The sequence below is a fragment of the Sminthopsis crassicaudata genome, chromosome 1, assembly GCF_048593235.1.
Source record: "Sminthopsis crassicaudata isolate SCR6 chromosome 1, ASM4859323v1, whole genome shotgun sequence".
In the NCBI taxonomy this organism is placed as follows: Eukaryota; Metazoa; Chordata; class Mammalia; order Dasyuromorphia; family Dasyuridae; genus Sminthopsis; species Sminthopsis crassicaudata.
Genome location: NC_133617.1, coordinates 248670976 through 248690122, shown reverse-complemented (window position 1 = coordinate 248690122; position 19147 = coordinate 248670976). Strand labels below are relative to the sequence as shown.

General features: G+C 32.9%; 1 protein-coding gene across 1 annotated transcript in view; it reads left to right on the top strand.

Moving 5' to 3' along the window:
- The window catches only part of CCDC178 (coiled-coil domain containing 178), a 630290-nt gene that overhangs the window by 125611 nt on the left and 485532 nt on the right, over positions 1–19147 (top strand). Inside the window, exon 11 of the mRNA XM_074277537.1 lies at positions 3506–3659. Within this exon, the coding sequence (XP_074133638.1) occupies positions 3506–3659 (154 nt within the window). The remainder of the gene's footprint in view (positions 1–3505; positions 3660–19147) is intronic.

The following is a 19147-nucleotide window of genomic DNA, read 5'->3' as shown; positions in this document are numbered from 1 at the left end:
CTAGAGTCATACAGCTAGTTAGTGGAAGAGTCACTTCTAGATTAAATTAATCCTCATCCCTCTGAAGAGCTATAGTTTACTTGGAGATGAGATAACATTCTCTACTCCAGGAGTGTTTAAAGGCTTACGCTATAAGAAGGATATATCCAAAGTGGAACATTTCTGAAATGGAATTCCCTATCTTCCTCTCTCAACTTGTCCAAAAAAATTCTTGTTTCTGTTGACAGCTCTCACCATTCTCCTCCCACTCCCCCAGTATTGTAACTTTGGAGTCATAATCACTTTGATTTGGTAGATGGTTAAATATAATGCATCTTACCTTCACAACTCCTATTATATCTATTCTTATCTCTCTACTCATATGGCTACTCTTATTGGTTAGGGCATCATCATATCTTGCTTAGATTATTAGAATAATCTCCTGATGATCAGTTTCTCCAATCTGCAACCCTGTGCAGCTGCCAAATAATTCTAAAACACAGATGTGACCATACCCTGATATTCCTCCTACCTTATGACTGTCAAGGGCAACCTCCTCTTCCCACTATCTCAGGCCTGCAACCTAGGAATCTTCCTGAATTCCTCTCAGTCTCTGGCTCCCACTCCCTATCCAATGTGTTGCCCAGGCCTATCAATTTCATCTTTGAAATGTCTTTCTAATATTATCCCTTCTTTTCTCTCTTTTTAAAAATAAAATCTTTCTATTTTTCAAAATACATGCAAAGATATTTTTCAACATTCCTCCTAAACTTCTCAGCAAATAATAGGTTAAATATGTGCAATTCTTCTAAACATATTTCTACAATTATCATGCTGCACAGAAAAATCAGATCAAAAGGAGAAAAAATGAGAAAAAGACAAGCAAACACACATAAAACTAACAAAAAGGTCAAAATACTGTGTTGTGATCCACATTCAATCTCCAGTCCTCTCTTTGGATGCAGATAGAACAATAATATTCTACTACATTCATATACATTTATATACTTATTCAGCCATTCCTTAACTGATGGACACCCACTCAGTTTCCAGTTTCTTACCATTACAAAAAGGGCTTCTACAAACATTTTTACACGTGGGGATCCTTTCCCCTTTTTTTATGTCACCAATGTCACTTTCCTGCTCAAAAATAAATAAATAAATAAATAGATTATCTTCGCTGATCTCTATTGTCTTTAGGGTGAAATAAAAACTCAGACTGGCACTTAAAAGTTTTTCACATTCTAGTACCACTAATCTTTCTAAATTTATTTCATATTATAACTTTTCAAGTATTCCATATTCTAACAAAAACTGGCTTAATAACTGTTTGTTAGCCCTAGATTCCATTTCCAGTGCCATTCTTTTTCACTGTGTACTGTAAATGCACTGCCTTATCATGTCTACTGTATGGAATCCCAATCTTTCTTTGAAGTTTAAATTCAGGTGCCACCTCCCATGTCTCCTCCCTTTTTCACTCCTCCCCCAATTATCTATTATAAATGCTTTGTCTTTTCTCAACTTTTTTTTTATATTTACTTATGTATATTTTATTTCTTCTTCCTCTTTTACCAAATATAATAAAGAGCTTCTTCAGTTTTAAAGAAAAACATATGTTGAAAGGCATTCTTAGAGGCCATTCATTCTAATTCCTACCTAAATGAAAACCTTCATAGCATGTCTGGCTAAGGGATTATCACCCATCTTCATTTAAAGATCTCTCAGTAAGAGGGAGACAAACACATCCAAAGATAACTCATTTTAATTTTGGATAGCTCTGATTCTTTTTTTTTTAATAAAGCTTTTTATTTTCAAACCATAAGCATAGATAGTTTTCATCATTCACCCTTGCAAAATATTGTGTTCCAAATTTTTTTCTCCCTCTCTTCCTCCCATCCCTTACCCCACATGGCATGCAATCCAATATATGTTAAACATGTGCAATTCTTTTATACATATTTCCACAATTATCATGCTGCACAAGAAAAATCAGATCAAAAAGGAAAAAAATGAGAAAGAAAACAAAATTCAAGCAAACAACAACAACAAAAGTGAAAATACTATGTTGTGATCAACATTCAGTTCCCACAGTCTCTTGGTGCAGATGGCTCTCCATCACAAGGACATTGAAACTGAATCACCTTAGATAGCTCTAATTCTTAGCATGTTTTTCTTTAGGTAGTTGAAGATCAAATACTTTTATCACCTCTTTTCTTTTTCCCACTTTCTATCCAGAAACAGTATGATAAAGTAGAAGCTAGAAGGGGGGGGGGACAGAATTGGAGTTGAGAAAACCAGTATCTAAATTCTGTCAAGTAGTACTTAGTTCTGATGAGATGGGAGGGAATTTCCACACTGCAATTTTCTTCTCCAGAAATAATTATAGAGCTGAGCCACTATCTTAGTGTTTTAGAAACACAGCTAGGTACTCTCCCTCTATGAACTTTCAGTCTAGATGGTACTTTTTTGGAAAATCAAAGAGTTGTTAAAGGAATGGAAACACCGGAAGACAATTAAGTTTCAGTGAGCTTTGCCATGATTTTTTTTAAAGTAGTAAAAATTAAAAATATATATATTTATATAAAGATAAAGATATAAAGATTTATATGGGAGAGCACTAGTAGATGAGGACCAAGGATCTCATATACTCTTTCCAAGTTCCTCTTTTCTTCTTTTTTGTTATTATTTTTTTTTGTTTGTGTTTTTTTCTTTTTATTCTCTTCTATTTTAGAATAAAACTTTTAGAGGAGAGAAGAAATCATGTGATTAAATATGGTATATAACATTTATTCAATCAGTAGATATTCTTTTATTGATATGTTGTAATTATAATAGTAATATTTGACAGTTGTATAACATTTTCAGGCTTACAAGGACTTTAGTTCATTAATTCATTTGGTCCACAATGTAATGCCAGAGAAACTGAGGCAAGACAGCAATTGGTTTTTAATCTTTTAATGTGGGGAGTTTTGAACTCATGTTCAAAAATCGTTTGGCCATGAGGAATTAAGGCAGGGACCTTTTATAGGGTTTTAGCTAAACAGGATACATAACCTGAGTATACCATCTGATAAGGGAAAAGAAGGCAGATAAGGGGAGTAGTGAGGACATTGGATGGGTGGACAAGCCATAATTCCAGGAAAGAACCATAACTTAATCCTGACAGGATAAGGGCCAAGATAAGAGGGTCCAAGGCAGGAGACAAAAAAGGGAGAAACAGTACTCAAAAGGAGGGGGAATTATCTCAGCAAGATTGAGATTAAAGCACTGGAATTTATGACTCAATGATATTTCAGGGTTTTTCCTTTTCCAGTCTTAATGTCAAGGAAGGAACAATTTTATAGAGGGGTAATAATTCAGGGCATACCATCACAAGCTTATAAGGTTGTCTCCATTTTGCAAATGGAGAAACTGAGTTTCAGAGAGGTGGTGACTTGCCTATAGCAAAACTAGAATACAAAGGAAATATAATCAGTGTTCACATTTCTAATGAGTGTGAATAATCTTTTTTCTGCCATTCTCATAGGAAAGAGCTAAAGAAAGCACAGGAGGTTTTGAAGCACTATTTTACAGAAGTAGAAAAAGTTAAGAAGAGCCTTGAGTTGCAAAAAGAAGAATTAAGTACCTTGCGTAAGGATAGACGGGAAACAAGAACTAGAGTCAATGAATTAACAAGTAAAGTGAGTAATACATAATATAAATCAAGATTCTTTTAATGCAAAGAAAGAGTAAAATCACAAAAACTATTAATTAAAAATTGCAGCTAGACCCTGATTAAGGGGAAAACAATTTCCCCAAATGGCTATGTTATTTAAATTCACACTCTCCATTTCCATTGGTCTGGAGACAGTTACAACTAGTTCTGCTATGGACCTGCATTTTGAAAATGTGAATTTTTTTCCTGTGCAATTGATATATTATGGAAAATTCTGAACATAATATGTATTTCAAGTTTGCTTCTGCTCAGTTTCTTCTGTGAGAAACAGAGTATACAGAAAATGATGCTATTTTATCTTATCTCACAAGGTACAATCCTTCTGAGGCCCAATTTCACAGGTAAACTAGGTTTTTCTTTTCTTTTTTTTTAAGGTTTGGGGCCATGTTTATGATATATCTTCTGGTGTAGGAGGAAAGCTACTGAAACCCTCAGTTATGGCCTGCTCAACTTGCTTGCAAACATACCACAGTTTAGTATATTTTTATGTACTTTTAAATCATTTAACGTGTTTAAAATAGACTTACTATATTTATTACATTCCTCTCTTTAATATGTTGCTGACAAAGTTTTTGAGCATTATTCCTCTAACCCTGTATTTCTCATAAGCTTTGTATTTTTTCTTGTGTAATTTTGCATAGCAATACTTTTAGAAAACATATGTCATGTCATAGCAGAACTGATTGTGCCATATTTTATATATGATTATAATTTTAAATAGTGTGAATTCAACTACATGAAATAACCTATGGAGATATTCATTTATCATAATGATGGCCTAAAAACTTTTAAGGATTTTTGGTTTTCTTTTGCCATTGTGGGAATTCTTGGTATGTGAACTCCCTCTGATATGCTGAAGATACCTGAATATTTGTTGTAAAGAAATAATGATAAAATGATAAAGCTTTTTGAGATTAGAAACTGCTTTTTGCCTTTGTTTCACATCCCTGGAGCTTAAACACAGTGCCCGGCACACAATAAGAACTTAATAAATGATTTTTGATATGTCTTAATGAGCCTCTCAGGATTTAGCTAGGCTGGTCCCTGCACCATAAGTACTTAAGACCTAGTAAGACCTTTTTGGAAGCTGCACTCCCCTGTTCATAGACTCTAAGAATCTAGGTTTCCTGCCATTTCATGATCTGGAATTGGAGAAGTCCATCATGTAAAAGATTCTGATTAACAATCCCTTTATCTTGGAGGATAGCATTTTTTTTTTTTTTTTAACTCTAGACATCAGTTGAATCCCCTAGATTTACAGTTTTACACTGTCATGTGGATGCTCTCTGGAGTCTTATAGTCAGAAAATATAAGTTTGGAAGGGACCTTAGCGACTAGTTGGGCCAATTCATCCTTGACAAAGAACTCCTTGTTCTTCTATCGTCTAAAATATCCAACTCTTCATTCCCCCAAGGACTATGTTGTCCATGGCAAACATACTGGAATGATTTGCCATTTCCTTCTCTACTACACTTAAGTCAAGCAGAAATTATATGACTTTTCTAGAGTCATGCAGTTAGTATTTGCAGCTATATTTGAACTCAGGTTTTCTTGACTCCAGGTTCAGGGCTCTATCCTTTGAATCAGTTAGCTGACCCCAAAATGCCTACTTCAATTTAATTAAAAACTTGTCAGCCAGTCTCTGTTGGAAAACTTCTAATACATACCAAGACAACTGATTCCTTTTAATTTTGAAGAGACTTTCTTGACACCAAGCTTACATTTAGGTCTGGGAAGCTTCTACCTACTGCAGCATTTGAAACTGCTGAGCCCTCAATCACTGTCAGAAAAATAATGCAAGGTCTAAGATCTCCATTACACTATAAGCTCCTTGGGGGCAGTTATTTTCTTTTATCTTTCTTTGTATTTCAAGCACTTAGTACAGTGCCTGGTACATAGTAGGTACTTAATAAAAACTTATTATTGAAAATTATTATTATTGTCTAGATATCTTATTCCACTATCTTGTGGTTTTCTTATCTTGGTGCTCCTCCTTTCAAGCCTATGGATCTAGAACTTTTGTTTCCGTTCTGGACATTGGATTGCAAAATTCTCAAGTTTGGGATTACTTATGTGGTCATGTCACTCATAAGCTGCCCAGGAAATTCTCCCTTTTCTGGTTAGGAAGCTGTGTTATGACATCTAATTATTTATAAAATTGCATTTCTTTGGTTAGGAGACCAGATTACGTGATTCTTGAACTTGCCTCCTAAAGAGGCAAACAAGACTCAAGAATTCTCACTAGTTGGTGACAGGTTACCTAATACTTTGCTGATAAAGGGTTGAGCTATTACCTCTTCAGTTTTGGGAGCAGGAACTTGAAATTATCTAGGAATGCTCATCTGACCATCTGTATTTACCCCAAAGCTACCACATATGACTCAGATATGAACACCTCCAATTTACCATATGCCTTTGCTCCAAGAGAGCCACCAGTGGTGACTGATGCTGCTGGGATATATGGGACAACCCACTACTCTTGTATTTATCCTGCTCTCAAAGCATCTCAAAGACAAGCTCAAATGAATGAAAAAAGATCCAGAAAATCTGGAGGCTCCCTTTTATAGGTCAGAAAGATGGGAGTATGTTCTTTTGAAACATTTTGTCCCTCAAGAAAAAGAGTCAACAAGTTCATTTTGGAAGCTTTTCCTATCAATGAAGCTTATCCTTTATTAAATAGCAAGGGGTCTTCTTGGGAGCACAAACCAAAGGGCCCATAAAGACTCATATCCTGATGAACTCAGAGTTATCAGGGAACTCTTTCCCCTGGACAATGACTAGGCCCAGTTGGGAGGGGCAGTTTGAACTTTAAAAAAAAAAGGCTCTGAAGGATATGGTCACTGAATAAACCTCAATTTAAAGAGAAACAAGTGCTGGAAGGGATGTGATAGATATAGGTCTATTTATATAAATATATGTATATATATATATATATGTATTTACAGATATATGTTAAACTTATTTTTAAAAATCTTTCTTCTACTTAATTTCTGTAAAATTGTTAGTTTTATATTCCTTAATCTAATATAATATTGATATGCAACATTGATATGCCTAGTTATCAATCAATTAGTAGTCATTTATATATATATATATATACACACACACACATACACACACACAGACACACACACACACATATATATATATATATGTGTGTGTGTGTGTCTGTGTGTGTGTGTCTGTGTGTCTGTGTGTGTAGTCTTACAATGTTCCAGGCTAACCATAGAGAAAACAAATAAAAAGAAAAACAATTTCTGCCCTTGAGGAGTTTACATCTTAATGGTTAAGAACAGTGGTGTCAAACACAAAGTAAAAAGGATGGACTATGGGTGGGAGAGGGGGGAGGAAGCAAAATGATTTAGAAAAGCACAAATTGACATTTTCAATGTTGCATTTCATTTTTATTAATTTTGTGAAATGTTTTCCAATCATGTGGTATTCTGCACTCTGGGACTTGGGAATTTGATATCTCTGGTATTGACAACATGTCTATCAGTAGATGCATGCAAGATAACACAATGTAAACAGAAGTTAACTTTTGGAGAAGAAAGAATTAGCAATTGATGGGGAAAGAGAGAATTAAGGAATAAGGAAAAGTCTCCAAAGAAAATGGTATTAGAGTTGAAAAATTGTAGCTATATTAATAAAATTAATAAAATTTATTCTTAAGATTAGTATAGAGTTAGAGTAGAAGCAGGCAGCTAGGCATACCAGGCCTAGAGTCAGAAAGACCCAATTCATAACTGTCCTCAGATTCTAGATGTGTGATCCTGGATGAATCACTTAATCCTGTTTGCTACAGTGCTCTCATCTGTAAAATCAGGTGGAGAAGGAAATGACAAACTACTCCCAATGTATTTGCCAAGAAAGTCCCAAACAGGGTCTCAAAGAGGCAGATGCAACTGAAATGGTTAAACAACAATAACAAAAGATAGAAGCAGCAATAAGTAGTGGGTAAAACTCTGGTCTTGGAATCAGAGATATCTGGGTTCAAATATTACCTTAATCGTTGTGTGACCTTGAACAAGTTACTCAGTCTCTCTTTTTCTCTCAGTTTCTTCATTTGTTAAATAGAGAGTTATGACATCTACTTCATCTGTTTGTTGTCACAAGCAAAGAAAGTATATATAAAATACTTCATAAACCATAAACTATTAGATGTTATTTATGATTAATTAATAATAAATTTAGTAATAATAATGATTTGTAATAAAAGTAATATGCACATGTATGATATGTATCATAATAAATAATTATAAAATATATTTTTTATAATAAGTAAGTGTTTTAATAACTAAACAAAAGTTGCTTGGAGACTATCACTTTCCTTTTCTTTTCTTTTCTTTTTTTTTTTTTTTTAACAGAGTAATGGTGACTTTATTTTTTTCTTAATAGTATTTTATTTTTCTAAATACCTGTAAACATAGCTTTCAACATTCATTTTTGTAAAACTTTGTGTTCCAAATTTTTCTCCCTTCCTCTGTTACCTTGCCCCTCCTCAAGAAAGCAAGAAATCTGATGTAGTTATTAAATATGTGCAATCCTTTTAAACATATTTCCATATTTGTCATGTTGTGCAAGAAAAATCAGAAGGGAAAAACCATGAGGGAAAAAACCAACCAACCAAACAAAAAAAGTGAAAATCGATCCACACTCAGCCCCCATGGTTTTTTCTCTGGATATGGATGGCACTTTCCATTACAAATCTATTGGAATTGCCTTGAGTACCCTCATTGATAAAAAGAGCAAGTGCATCACAGTTGATCATCACATAATCTTGTTCTTACTGTGTACAATGTTCTTCTGGTTCTTTGTGCTCACTCAGCATCAGTTCATGTAAATCTTTACAGACCTTTCTGAAATCAGCCTGTTCATCATTTCTTATAGAATAATAATATTCTCTTACATTCATATACCACAACTTGTTCAGCCATTCCTCAAATGATGGTTACCCACTCAGTTTCCAGTTCCTTACTACTACAGCAAGAGTTGCTGTAAACATTTTTGCACATCTGGGTCCTTTTCCCTATTTTATAATCTCTTTAAGACACAGTAGTGATATTGCTGGATCAAAGGGTAATCCCTTTAGTTTTATAGCCCTTTAGGCATAGTTCCAAATTGTTCTACAGAATAGTTGATTGGGATTATGACTTTTAGTGAAGATGAGTATGTTGTTGTGGTTCAACTGTTTTAGTTTGCCATTTCCTTCTTCAGCTCATTTTACAGATGAGGAAACTGAGACAAAGAAGATTAAGTGACTTGCCCAAGGTCACACAACCATTAAGTGTCTGAAACAAAATTTGAACTCAGGTCTTCTTGACTCTAGATCCAGTGTTATTCACTGCACCTAAAAGAGATGCGTGTGACAAAATGGAAATTCATTATAATTTGCTATAGTTTTTCTTTATTAATAAAACCTTTAACAATAGATTTTCAAGAGAGTTCATGTTAAGAACTCAATTAAAAGCATTGATGTGCAACATTTTCATGCACAAAGCAATAGAATTATTTTTAGGTCTGCAATTGAAACTCTGTAGTTGAACTAAAAATAAAAGATTTGTGCTGCCTAATTGCATATATGCAACCAAAAAGATTTTTCAAAAATTCAGAGAGTTTGCACAGTCTCTTGCTTATTAACATACATCTCTTTTCTAATTTGTGCTGTCATTTGCTTTATGTAAACAATTTCTTTCCTTCTCGACAAAGAATAGCTTTTATAACACAAAAGACACTTAATAATTTGTAAGGACTTATTTTTAATAATGCTAATATCAAGTGATTGTTGGAAATTAAAAATAGACTCTCCATCTTTGCTCTTGCAAATGATCCTTTTCTTTACTATATTAATTGGAGTTTGGCATGCCATTGCTTCAGGAAAAAATATATTACCAAAAAAAATCACCATCTGCTATGTTTCCTATTAACAAAGTAAATACACCCACTTTTCCTTTTATCTTTTCATTGGATGGTATTAAAAGAAATGTTCTTTCAAGGATTTCAGCAAATACAGCAATAAATTTGATTTTTATATTTTCTTGGATACTGAGATCTACCTTGAGCTGAGGAGTGTTTATTTTTCAGTTTATAGTTATTAGTTACCTAAATCCTTGGAAGAGAGAAAGGTTAAATGAATTTAGAAATCATAAGTTCCTGTTGTTTGTGAGGCAGTGTTTCATGACTTTGGATGACATTTTTGTTAAAATATTCAGCAGCCAGTTAATGTTCAACATTAGCCTCTGGGGCCATGTAAGGTCCAATGCAAATCAAAGCATCAGAAAAATATCTTATTAAGGTGTGAATTAACTTTCCATTCACAATTTGGTACTATTGGATTGACCTTGTGAATTGTCATCTTCATGTTACAAAATAGATTAAAAAAAACATTTTTATTTCGGTTTAATTTTCACCAAGGTTAGATACTCCCTAAGGCTAAAGTTAGATATTAGCCTATTGCAGGTTGATGTAAGATTTTTATCATTGTGTTGGTTAATTATTAATTCTTGTTTTACAAATGTATTTCTTGAAGTATTTCAGTTATGGTAATAGTTTAGAATCTCATTGTAGTAATAAGTACATTCTCAGTCATTTTAAATCAATTAAGTTATTTGATTTCTATTCTGTACTCAGCATTGTTATAGACACTATGGAGAAAGTGAAATATTTTCTTTTCTTGTTCTTAGAAACCTTATCATATATTAGGATATTAACATTAATGCTAATGGCAATAATAATAATGTTGTTAATTAACATTAATAATGAATAGTTATTGTATAGTGCATTAAAGTTTGCAGAGTGCTTTATAAATATTGTCTTATTTGATACAAGAACAAACCTAGGAAGTAAATGTGATTATCATTCCCATTTTAGAGGTGAGGACACTAATGCAAACAGAGTTTAAAGCCTTATCTCAGTTATATAGCTAGTGTATGTCTGTGGTTTAATTTGAATTTGGCTTAATTGGAGAAACAAAAATGAACTTATATGAAACAATTTGGGAAAAAAAAACCCATCATGAAGCTGTATGTGATTGGAAAGGCCATATAGAGAGAAAAATTTGAACTTAAAGTCAAGAAAATACCTTAGTGACATGAGTGAAATGAAGTTTAAATTAACTTCAAACCTAAATAACTCAAGTTTGATTTTAAACAATCATAAGACTGCTGTTCTTTTGGAAGAGTAAACAATGCAACAGTGCTGACCTGTGAACGATCCTTTGAATCCTATTTGAAAAATAGGAAAATAATTATCAACTACATAATATTTATTAGCTATAACTTATGGCCTGTACTATATGATAATAACCTGCTCTAATTGGTGTACCTATATTTTTTAAAACAAATGTTTAATGAAGAAAATATTTTTACTCCTATGTTTTTGTATATATTGTTAGTAAAAATGCCTTGTCATCACAAAAAAGCCAATCAAATAGAATAACTATTTTCTTGTATTTTACTGCTTTTCTGTATAACAAAGGGGAGATATGATGGGAACTTGGTTATGAGGTCATTTTTTTTGCCTCCTCTTGAGAAGTCTTGTCCAAAGGACATCCTGATAATGGGAAAGATCCTGGGACAGGGAAACACACCTTGGTGGGAATCAGGAAATGACCCCACTCCACTGATGGAGGTTTTCCACTTGTTTGCACTCTTTGGTTTATCTAAGAAGTACTATGCTTCATTATGTTTTATCTTATTGGTGATTTGGTGCTTCATTGCTTTTTTGGACTAAACTAGCCTATTCTATGGATCAACCTTTCTCTTCTATGATCAATTCCAAAAAATTTTGATGGTTGCTGTCTTATAATACATTTAGAGAATGCTAATTCATTCTTATTTTCATTATTTCTCTTGATTTTTTGTTCTCTGGATAATTTTTTTAAAATTTCCTCTTGTTATTCAAAATAAGCCCTTTTGTAATTTGTCTTGGTACCAAATGTGTAAATTAATTTAGGCAGTTCAACAATCATTTGACTTGGGTAGAAATAAAAAATATTGCACATTCAATGAAAATTATTGAAAAAAATCATTTCCATACTTCCTATCGTTATTTCAGCCTTCCTTTTTAAAATTACTTACAACTTTTTATACCTTACTCCAACATTCTTTTTAAGATATTTATGTAATCTATTTTCAATTCTGAATAACTAAATGGTAGACTTAACTTTCTTTATTCCCTATAACATTAAATTGTACTTTTTTCTTCCCTTATCAGTCAAGGCTCCTCGTAGTTTTACCATCTTGCCTCATCTACTAAATTACCTTATTTTATTTATTTTTCCTTCCTGATTTTGCCTTGCTGTGATTATTGCCTTCTTCCATGAATACTTCTCAAGTACTTTTTCCTCTTTACGTAATATTACTGTACTTCAGTCTTCTCTCATAAATTCTAAAAGTAGAATCTGGCCCTGCAAATTGTTATCATTTCCATTTCCCCTCAATTTCCCCCTAATTTTCCCTACCCAAAATCAATCTCTGATCCTCTTCAAAAATCCAAACCCTACCAAAATCTTTACACAATTTCTATCTCCCTTTTAGCTCAAGGTATTCTTTCTCCTACTCAAAATCATAGATTGATAGAGTTTGAGACTTGTTGTTTGTCCTTCATTGTTGAAGAGGGCTGTGAAATCAGGAAGGTGATTTCATGACCTTCAAGTAAATTGGATTTAAGTGGAGTGGGGCTGGGTGAAATCATTAGTTTCACTTTCTCCTCTAGTAACAGTTTTTTTCATGCTGGTACTATACCAGAAAAAAAGCTTGGACTTAGTTGCTACTTTTATGATACAAAATCTTGTCAGTTGATCATCTCAAACCTATTAAAAAATTGTCCTTCTTCACATAAAATTTCTTGTGGCCCCAAACAGAAAAGGATGTACAATGGTTTGTCATCACCTATACCTAAGCCAAAGATCCACATAAGTGATTAAAGTGTTTCAAGTTTGTCCTTGACAACTCCATGTAAACTAGGGTCTTTTTTAAAAGATTAATTATTAATTTATTCCTGAGTTCACCATGGTTTTTGTCATAGTGAATTCCTGATCAGAAACTGTTAACTTTATTCTTTGCCTTAATGTTTCTATGGCTGCCACTTTAGTTTTTCCATGTAATGTTCTCCTTCTGTAGACCCCTTTTGAAAGAGAATTTTTTTCTTTTTTTGTAGCTTTTTATTTTCAAAGTATATGTAAAGATAGTTTTCAATATTTATTCATCCCTGCAAAACTTTGTGTCCCACATTTTTCTTCCTTTCTTTCCATTCATTCCTCCTAGACAGTGAACAACCCAATATATGTTAAACATGCACAATTCTTCTATACATATGTTCACATTTATTATGTTGTACATGTATTATGTATGTGTAAAAAAAAAAGAAGAATGGAAAAAGGAAAAAGGAAAGAAAAAGCAAGCAAACAAGGTGAAAACACTTGTAATCCATATGCAGTCCCCATAATCCTCTCTCTGGATGCTAATGACTCTGAATTTCTTGGAATTGTCCTGAATCAACTCATTGTTAAAAGGAGCCAAATCCATCACAGTTGATCATCACATAGTTGTTGTTACTTACTGCATTTAGGGTTCTCTTGGTTCTACTCACTTCATTTAACATCAGTTCATGCATATCTCTCCAGGCTTTTCTGAAATAAGCCTTCTGATCATTTCCTATAGAACAATAGATCTTATGTCATCATTGTAAGGTTGAGGGAATTTATAGTTATCTATATAAGCTTGTGCTCTAGAGTCCATGCATAGAATGCACCAGAATTAGATGAGTAATCAATAGTAAAAGTGATAGATGACAACTTAAGAGTTGACCATCTTGAGAGTATCACTAGAGCTTATTCCTAATTTCCTGTCCTTTGTGAAGCACATTTGCCATTGGTTATTGGGTACATAATAAATACACTATGGTTAAAACTCTTTTGCCTTTCCAACTGAACACTTCCATTTTTTTCATGACTGGAAAATTTTCCTGACTGCATTCCATGTTTGGAAACCTCTCCTTTTCATCTCTGCCTCCTGGCTTCCTTCAAATCTATCAAAAATCCCACTTTCTACAAGATGCCTTTCTCAACCCCTCTTAATTCTTATAGCTTCCCTCTGTTGATTATTTCTAATTTATTTTATATATATATATATAACTTATTTGTACAATGTTATTTGCTTATTTCCTTCATTATGCTGTCAGCTTTTTCTGACTTTATTTTACCTTTCTTTTATTCCCAGAAAAGTTCCTAACACATAGTAAGCTCCAGACAAATTTTTATTGACTGACACTAAATTCTCAGCTTATCTCTACCTCTGGTAAACCAGTCTGTTTGAGTTAGATGAGTATATCTGTTAAAACTGATTGTCTGGAAGAACATCATGCTAAGTTTTTCTAGCTCTTTACTTCACTGCTATCACAAACAATCAATCAAAAAGCTTTATTCATTTTTTTTTTTTTACTACATTCTAGATCCTGTGTTAAGAACTGAGGAGTACAAAATGAGGGCAAAAACCAAGCCCAGAAAAATAGTCCCTGCTCTCAAGAATTTTCCATTCTAATAAGGAAGAAAGCATGTGTGTGTACATTATATATATATATATATATATATATATATATATATATATATATATGTGTGTGTGTGTGTGTGTATACACATAGCACACACATATGTGTGCTTATCTATATGTATGCATATATATTGTCTTGACCATTAAATTGTAAGATTCTTGAGGGAACATAATGCCTTTTGCCCTTTTTTGTATTCTCAATGGTTGGAGCAGTACCTGGCATAAAATAGGAACTTAATAAATGTTTATTGATTGATTGAGCTTGGGGAAATAATTTTATATCTGGATACACTATCAATGATCTCCAAAGTCCTTTCCAGTACTGAAATTATATTATTTTATTATTAATTTTACTCGCCTGATCAAGTATGAAGTCTTACTAACTAATTAGATGATTCCTCCTCAGGTTCTATATTCGTCCTTCTTTACAAACCATCCTATGTGTGTCCCTAATACCTGGAAGATTTGCCCTTCTCACCTTTCCTTCTGAGAAACTTGTTTACTTCAAAATTTGACTCACATCATACCTTCTATGGGATCCCTTCTTACCCTACTCCCAGCTATTGGAGTCTTCTACTTTAAGTTTAGCTTCTATTTATGATATTTATACTTTATTTCTTATTTGTAACTATATCTTTAGCTATAGACTATAGATGTATCTATGGGTGTAGATTTGATATATCTATAGATATAGCTTATAGATATGTCTATAGATGTAGATCTATAGATATAGATATAGGTCAATATAGATAATGATATATCTATAGATATAGACTCTTAACATTTCTACAGATATAAACTATAACTATAGATATATGTATAAATATAGATTCTTGATATATTTATATACACTATATATATAATATAATATGTAAATATAGATATATAGATGTAGCTTATAGATATATATAGACCAGGGGTTCTCAAACTATGGCCTGCAGGCCAGATACAGCCTGCTGAGGACGTTTATGCAGCCCACCAAGTTATGGCAAATGGGCTGAGGGGCGGAGACAGAGTGTGAGTTTTTGTTTTTACTATAGTCCAGGCCCTCCAACAATCTGAGGGACAGTGAACTGGCTCCCTATTTAAAAAATTTGAGGACCTTAGAAATAATTCAGAATTTTAGCAAAGTTGCAGGATACAAAATAAATCCACATGAATCATCAGCATTTTTATACATTAACAACACAATCCAACAGCAAGAGATACAAAGAGAAATTCCATTCAAAATAACGGTCGATAGTATAAAATATTTGGGAATATATCTACCAAAGGAGAGTCAGGAATTATATGAGCAAAATTACAAAACACTTGCCACAAAAATAAAGTCAGATTTAAATAATTGGAAAGACATTCAGTGCTCTTGGATAGGCCGAGTGAATATAATAAAGATGACAATACTCCCTAAACTAATCTATTTATTTAGTGCTATACCAATCAGACTTCCAAGAAACTATTTAAATAACCTAGAAAAAATAACAACAGAATTCATATGGAACAACAAAAGGTCAAGAATTTCAAGGGAAGTAATGAAAAAAAATTAAGTGAAGGTGATCTAGCTGTACCTGATCTAGAACTATATTATAAAGCAACAGTCACCAAAACCATTTGGTATTGGCTAAGAAATAGACTAGTTGATCAGTGGCATAGGTTAGGTTCACAGGGCAAGATAGTGAATAAAAAATAGCAATCTAGTGTTTGACAAACCCAAAGATGCCAACTTTTGGGATAAGAATTCATTATTTGACAAAAACTGCTGGGAAAACTGGAAATTAGTATGGCAGAAACTAGGCATGGACCTACATTTAACACCACATACTAAGATTAGATCAAAATGGGTCCAAGATTTAGGCATAAAGAACGAAATCATAAATAAATTGGAGGAACATGGGATGGTTTACCTCTCAGACTTGTGGAGGAGGAAGGAGTTTGTGTCCAAGGGAGAACTAGAGACCATTATTGATCACAAAATAGAACATTTTGATTACACCAAATTAAAAAGTTTCTGCACAAACAAAACTAATGCAAACAAGATTAGAAGGGAAGTAACAAATTGGGAAAACATTTTTACAGTTAAAGGTTATGATAAAGGCCTCATCTCCAAAATATACAGAGAATTGACTTTAATTTATAAGAAATCAAGCCATTCTCCAATTGATAAATGGTCAAAGGATATGAACAGACAATTTTCAGATGATGAAATTAAAACTATTTCCACTCATGTGAAAGTGTTCCAAATCACTATTGATCAGAGAAATGCAAATTAAGACAACTCTGAGATATCATTACACACCTGTCAGATTGGCTAAGATGACAGGAACAAATAACGATGAATGTTGGAGGGGCTGTGGGAAAACTGGGACACTGATGCATTGTTGGTGGAGTTGTGAAAGAATCCAACCATTCTGGAGAGCAATCTGGAATTATGCCCAAAAAGTTATCAAAATGTGCATACCCTTTGACCCAGCCATACTACTACTGGGCTTATACCCCAAGGAAATACTAAAGAAGGGAAAGGGACCTGTATGTGCCAAAATGTTTGTGGTAGCCCTTTTCATAGTGGCTAGAAGCTGGAAGATGAATGGATGTCCATCAATTGGAGAATGGTTGGGTAAATTATGGTATATGAATGTTATGGAATATTATTGTTCTGTAAGAAATGACCAACAGGAGGAATACAGAGAGACTTGGAGAGACTTACATCAACTGATGCTGAGTGAAATGAGCAGAACTAGGAGATCACTATACACTTCAACAATGATACTGTATGAGGATGTATTCTGATGGAAGTGGATATCTTCAACATAGAGAAGAGCTAATCCAATTCCAATTGATTAATGATGGACAGAATCAGCTACACCCAGAAAAGGAACAATGGGAAATGAGTGTAAACTGTTATTTTTACCTTCTGAATCCAATTCTTCCTGTGCAACAAAAAATTTGGTTCTACACACATATATTGTATCTAGAATATACTGTAATATATTTAACATGTATAAGACTGCCTGCCATCTGGGGGAGGGGGTTGGGGGAGGAAGGGAAAAAATCTGAATAGAAGTAAGTGCAAGGGATAATGTTGTAAAAAATTACCCATGCATATGTACTGTCAAAAAAAAAGTTATAATTATAAAATAAAATAAAAATTAAAAAAAAAATCTAATGTTAAAAAAAAAAGTTTGAGGACCACTGATATAGACTCTCTCTCTCTCTCTCTCTCTCTCTCTCTCTCTCTCTCTCTCTCTCTCTCTCTCTCTCTCTCTCTCTCTCTCTCCATATATATATATATATATATATATATATATATATATATATATATATATATATATATAGATAGATAATTTCAGAACTGGAAAGCACCTTAGACATCATTGATAGTCTGTTATTTCATAAATTAAAAAAAGCTTAAATTATTTCCCCAAGGTCAATCAATTAATAAGCAATTAAACTCCTACTATGTGCCAGGTGCTGCTCTAACCATTTGAAGATACAAAAAAGAGCCCAAAAGCAACATCTACCTTCCCAAAAAGTTTATTATCAAATGGGAGAGACAGCATGCAAACAAATATATGTAAAGCAAGTTATATGCTAGATAAACAGGAAATTAATAGATGGAAGACACTAAAATTGAGAAAGGCTTCCTGTAGAAGGTGGGATTTTAGTTAGAACATAAAAGACATGAGGGAAGTCAGTGGCTGGAGCAGAGAATTCCAAACATAAGAGTCAGGGAAAATGCCCAGAGCTGAGAGTACGTACCGTGTTCTTAGAAATGCCAAAAGGGCCAGTGTAACTGAATCAAAGTGTTTGTTGGGGAGTTGTTGTGGCTGTTATTATATTGGAGATATAAAAGGTCCTTGCTCTATCCTTTCTATCCTATTTTCCCCAGTATATTTTCTCCCCTTTTCCTGGTTCTTATTTACCCCTATCTCATAGGGTTAGAGATAAAAAACGGTATTGGACGTATTCGTTGACATAAGGAACTCTAAGAGAAGTGAAATTCATCTATTTCATTCTTTTTCCTGAATCATTCTTTCCAATATATTTCTTACTATACTTACCTCACATGGGATGGGCGTCATTGAATATCAGAGTGTATATAGTGTATATTGGCTGAAGTTGTTGGTTCTCATCAGATTTATTATCAAAACTTCCTGACATCTCCATCCATAGCAACTGACAAGTTGTAGTATAAGCTACAATTATTTTCGTAGTGCTAATTTTATAAGTACATTCAGTACTTCAATACATGAAGAAGAAATATATTCTGAATTGATGATTCTTTTGCCTTTGGAAGTGAAATAAAATCCCTTTCTAACAACTCCTTTCTTTGCCTCCTAAGAAATATCTGTGATCTATTTAGCAATAAATATGATTGATATGTTGAAATAGCAATGAACTCTGTTGTATTCTATATTCTACAATTGAACTTATAAATTAAAACTGGATACAAATATTATTTGAGTCACACAACATCAATACACAGTGTTTAGTCAATTATGTAAAAGAAGTATTAGATATTTATTTATATTTATATTTTATTATATGTTATATTTTTTATTGATCTTTAATTATTATATTATTAAAATAAAACTAGATCCATATTTATTTTGAGCTCCAGCCATGAAAAAAGTCCATTAAATTTTCCACACATTTGTAAGACATCTTTCAAGGTAGAAATGGTTGATATCTTCCTGAATCACCTCTAATTTAATCTGTATATACATGTATATAATACATGCACATGTACTACTATTTGTAAATAATATTGTGTATATAATTAATATTACATATAATACTATATGTGTGTATATATGTATATGTACATATATATATATATAGTTTTTAAATTATAATTGTTTACATATTTTTCCCATTAGATCTCCAGTATTAAGCATACTACTGCTAT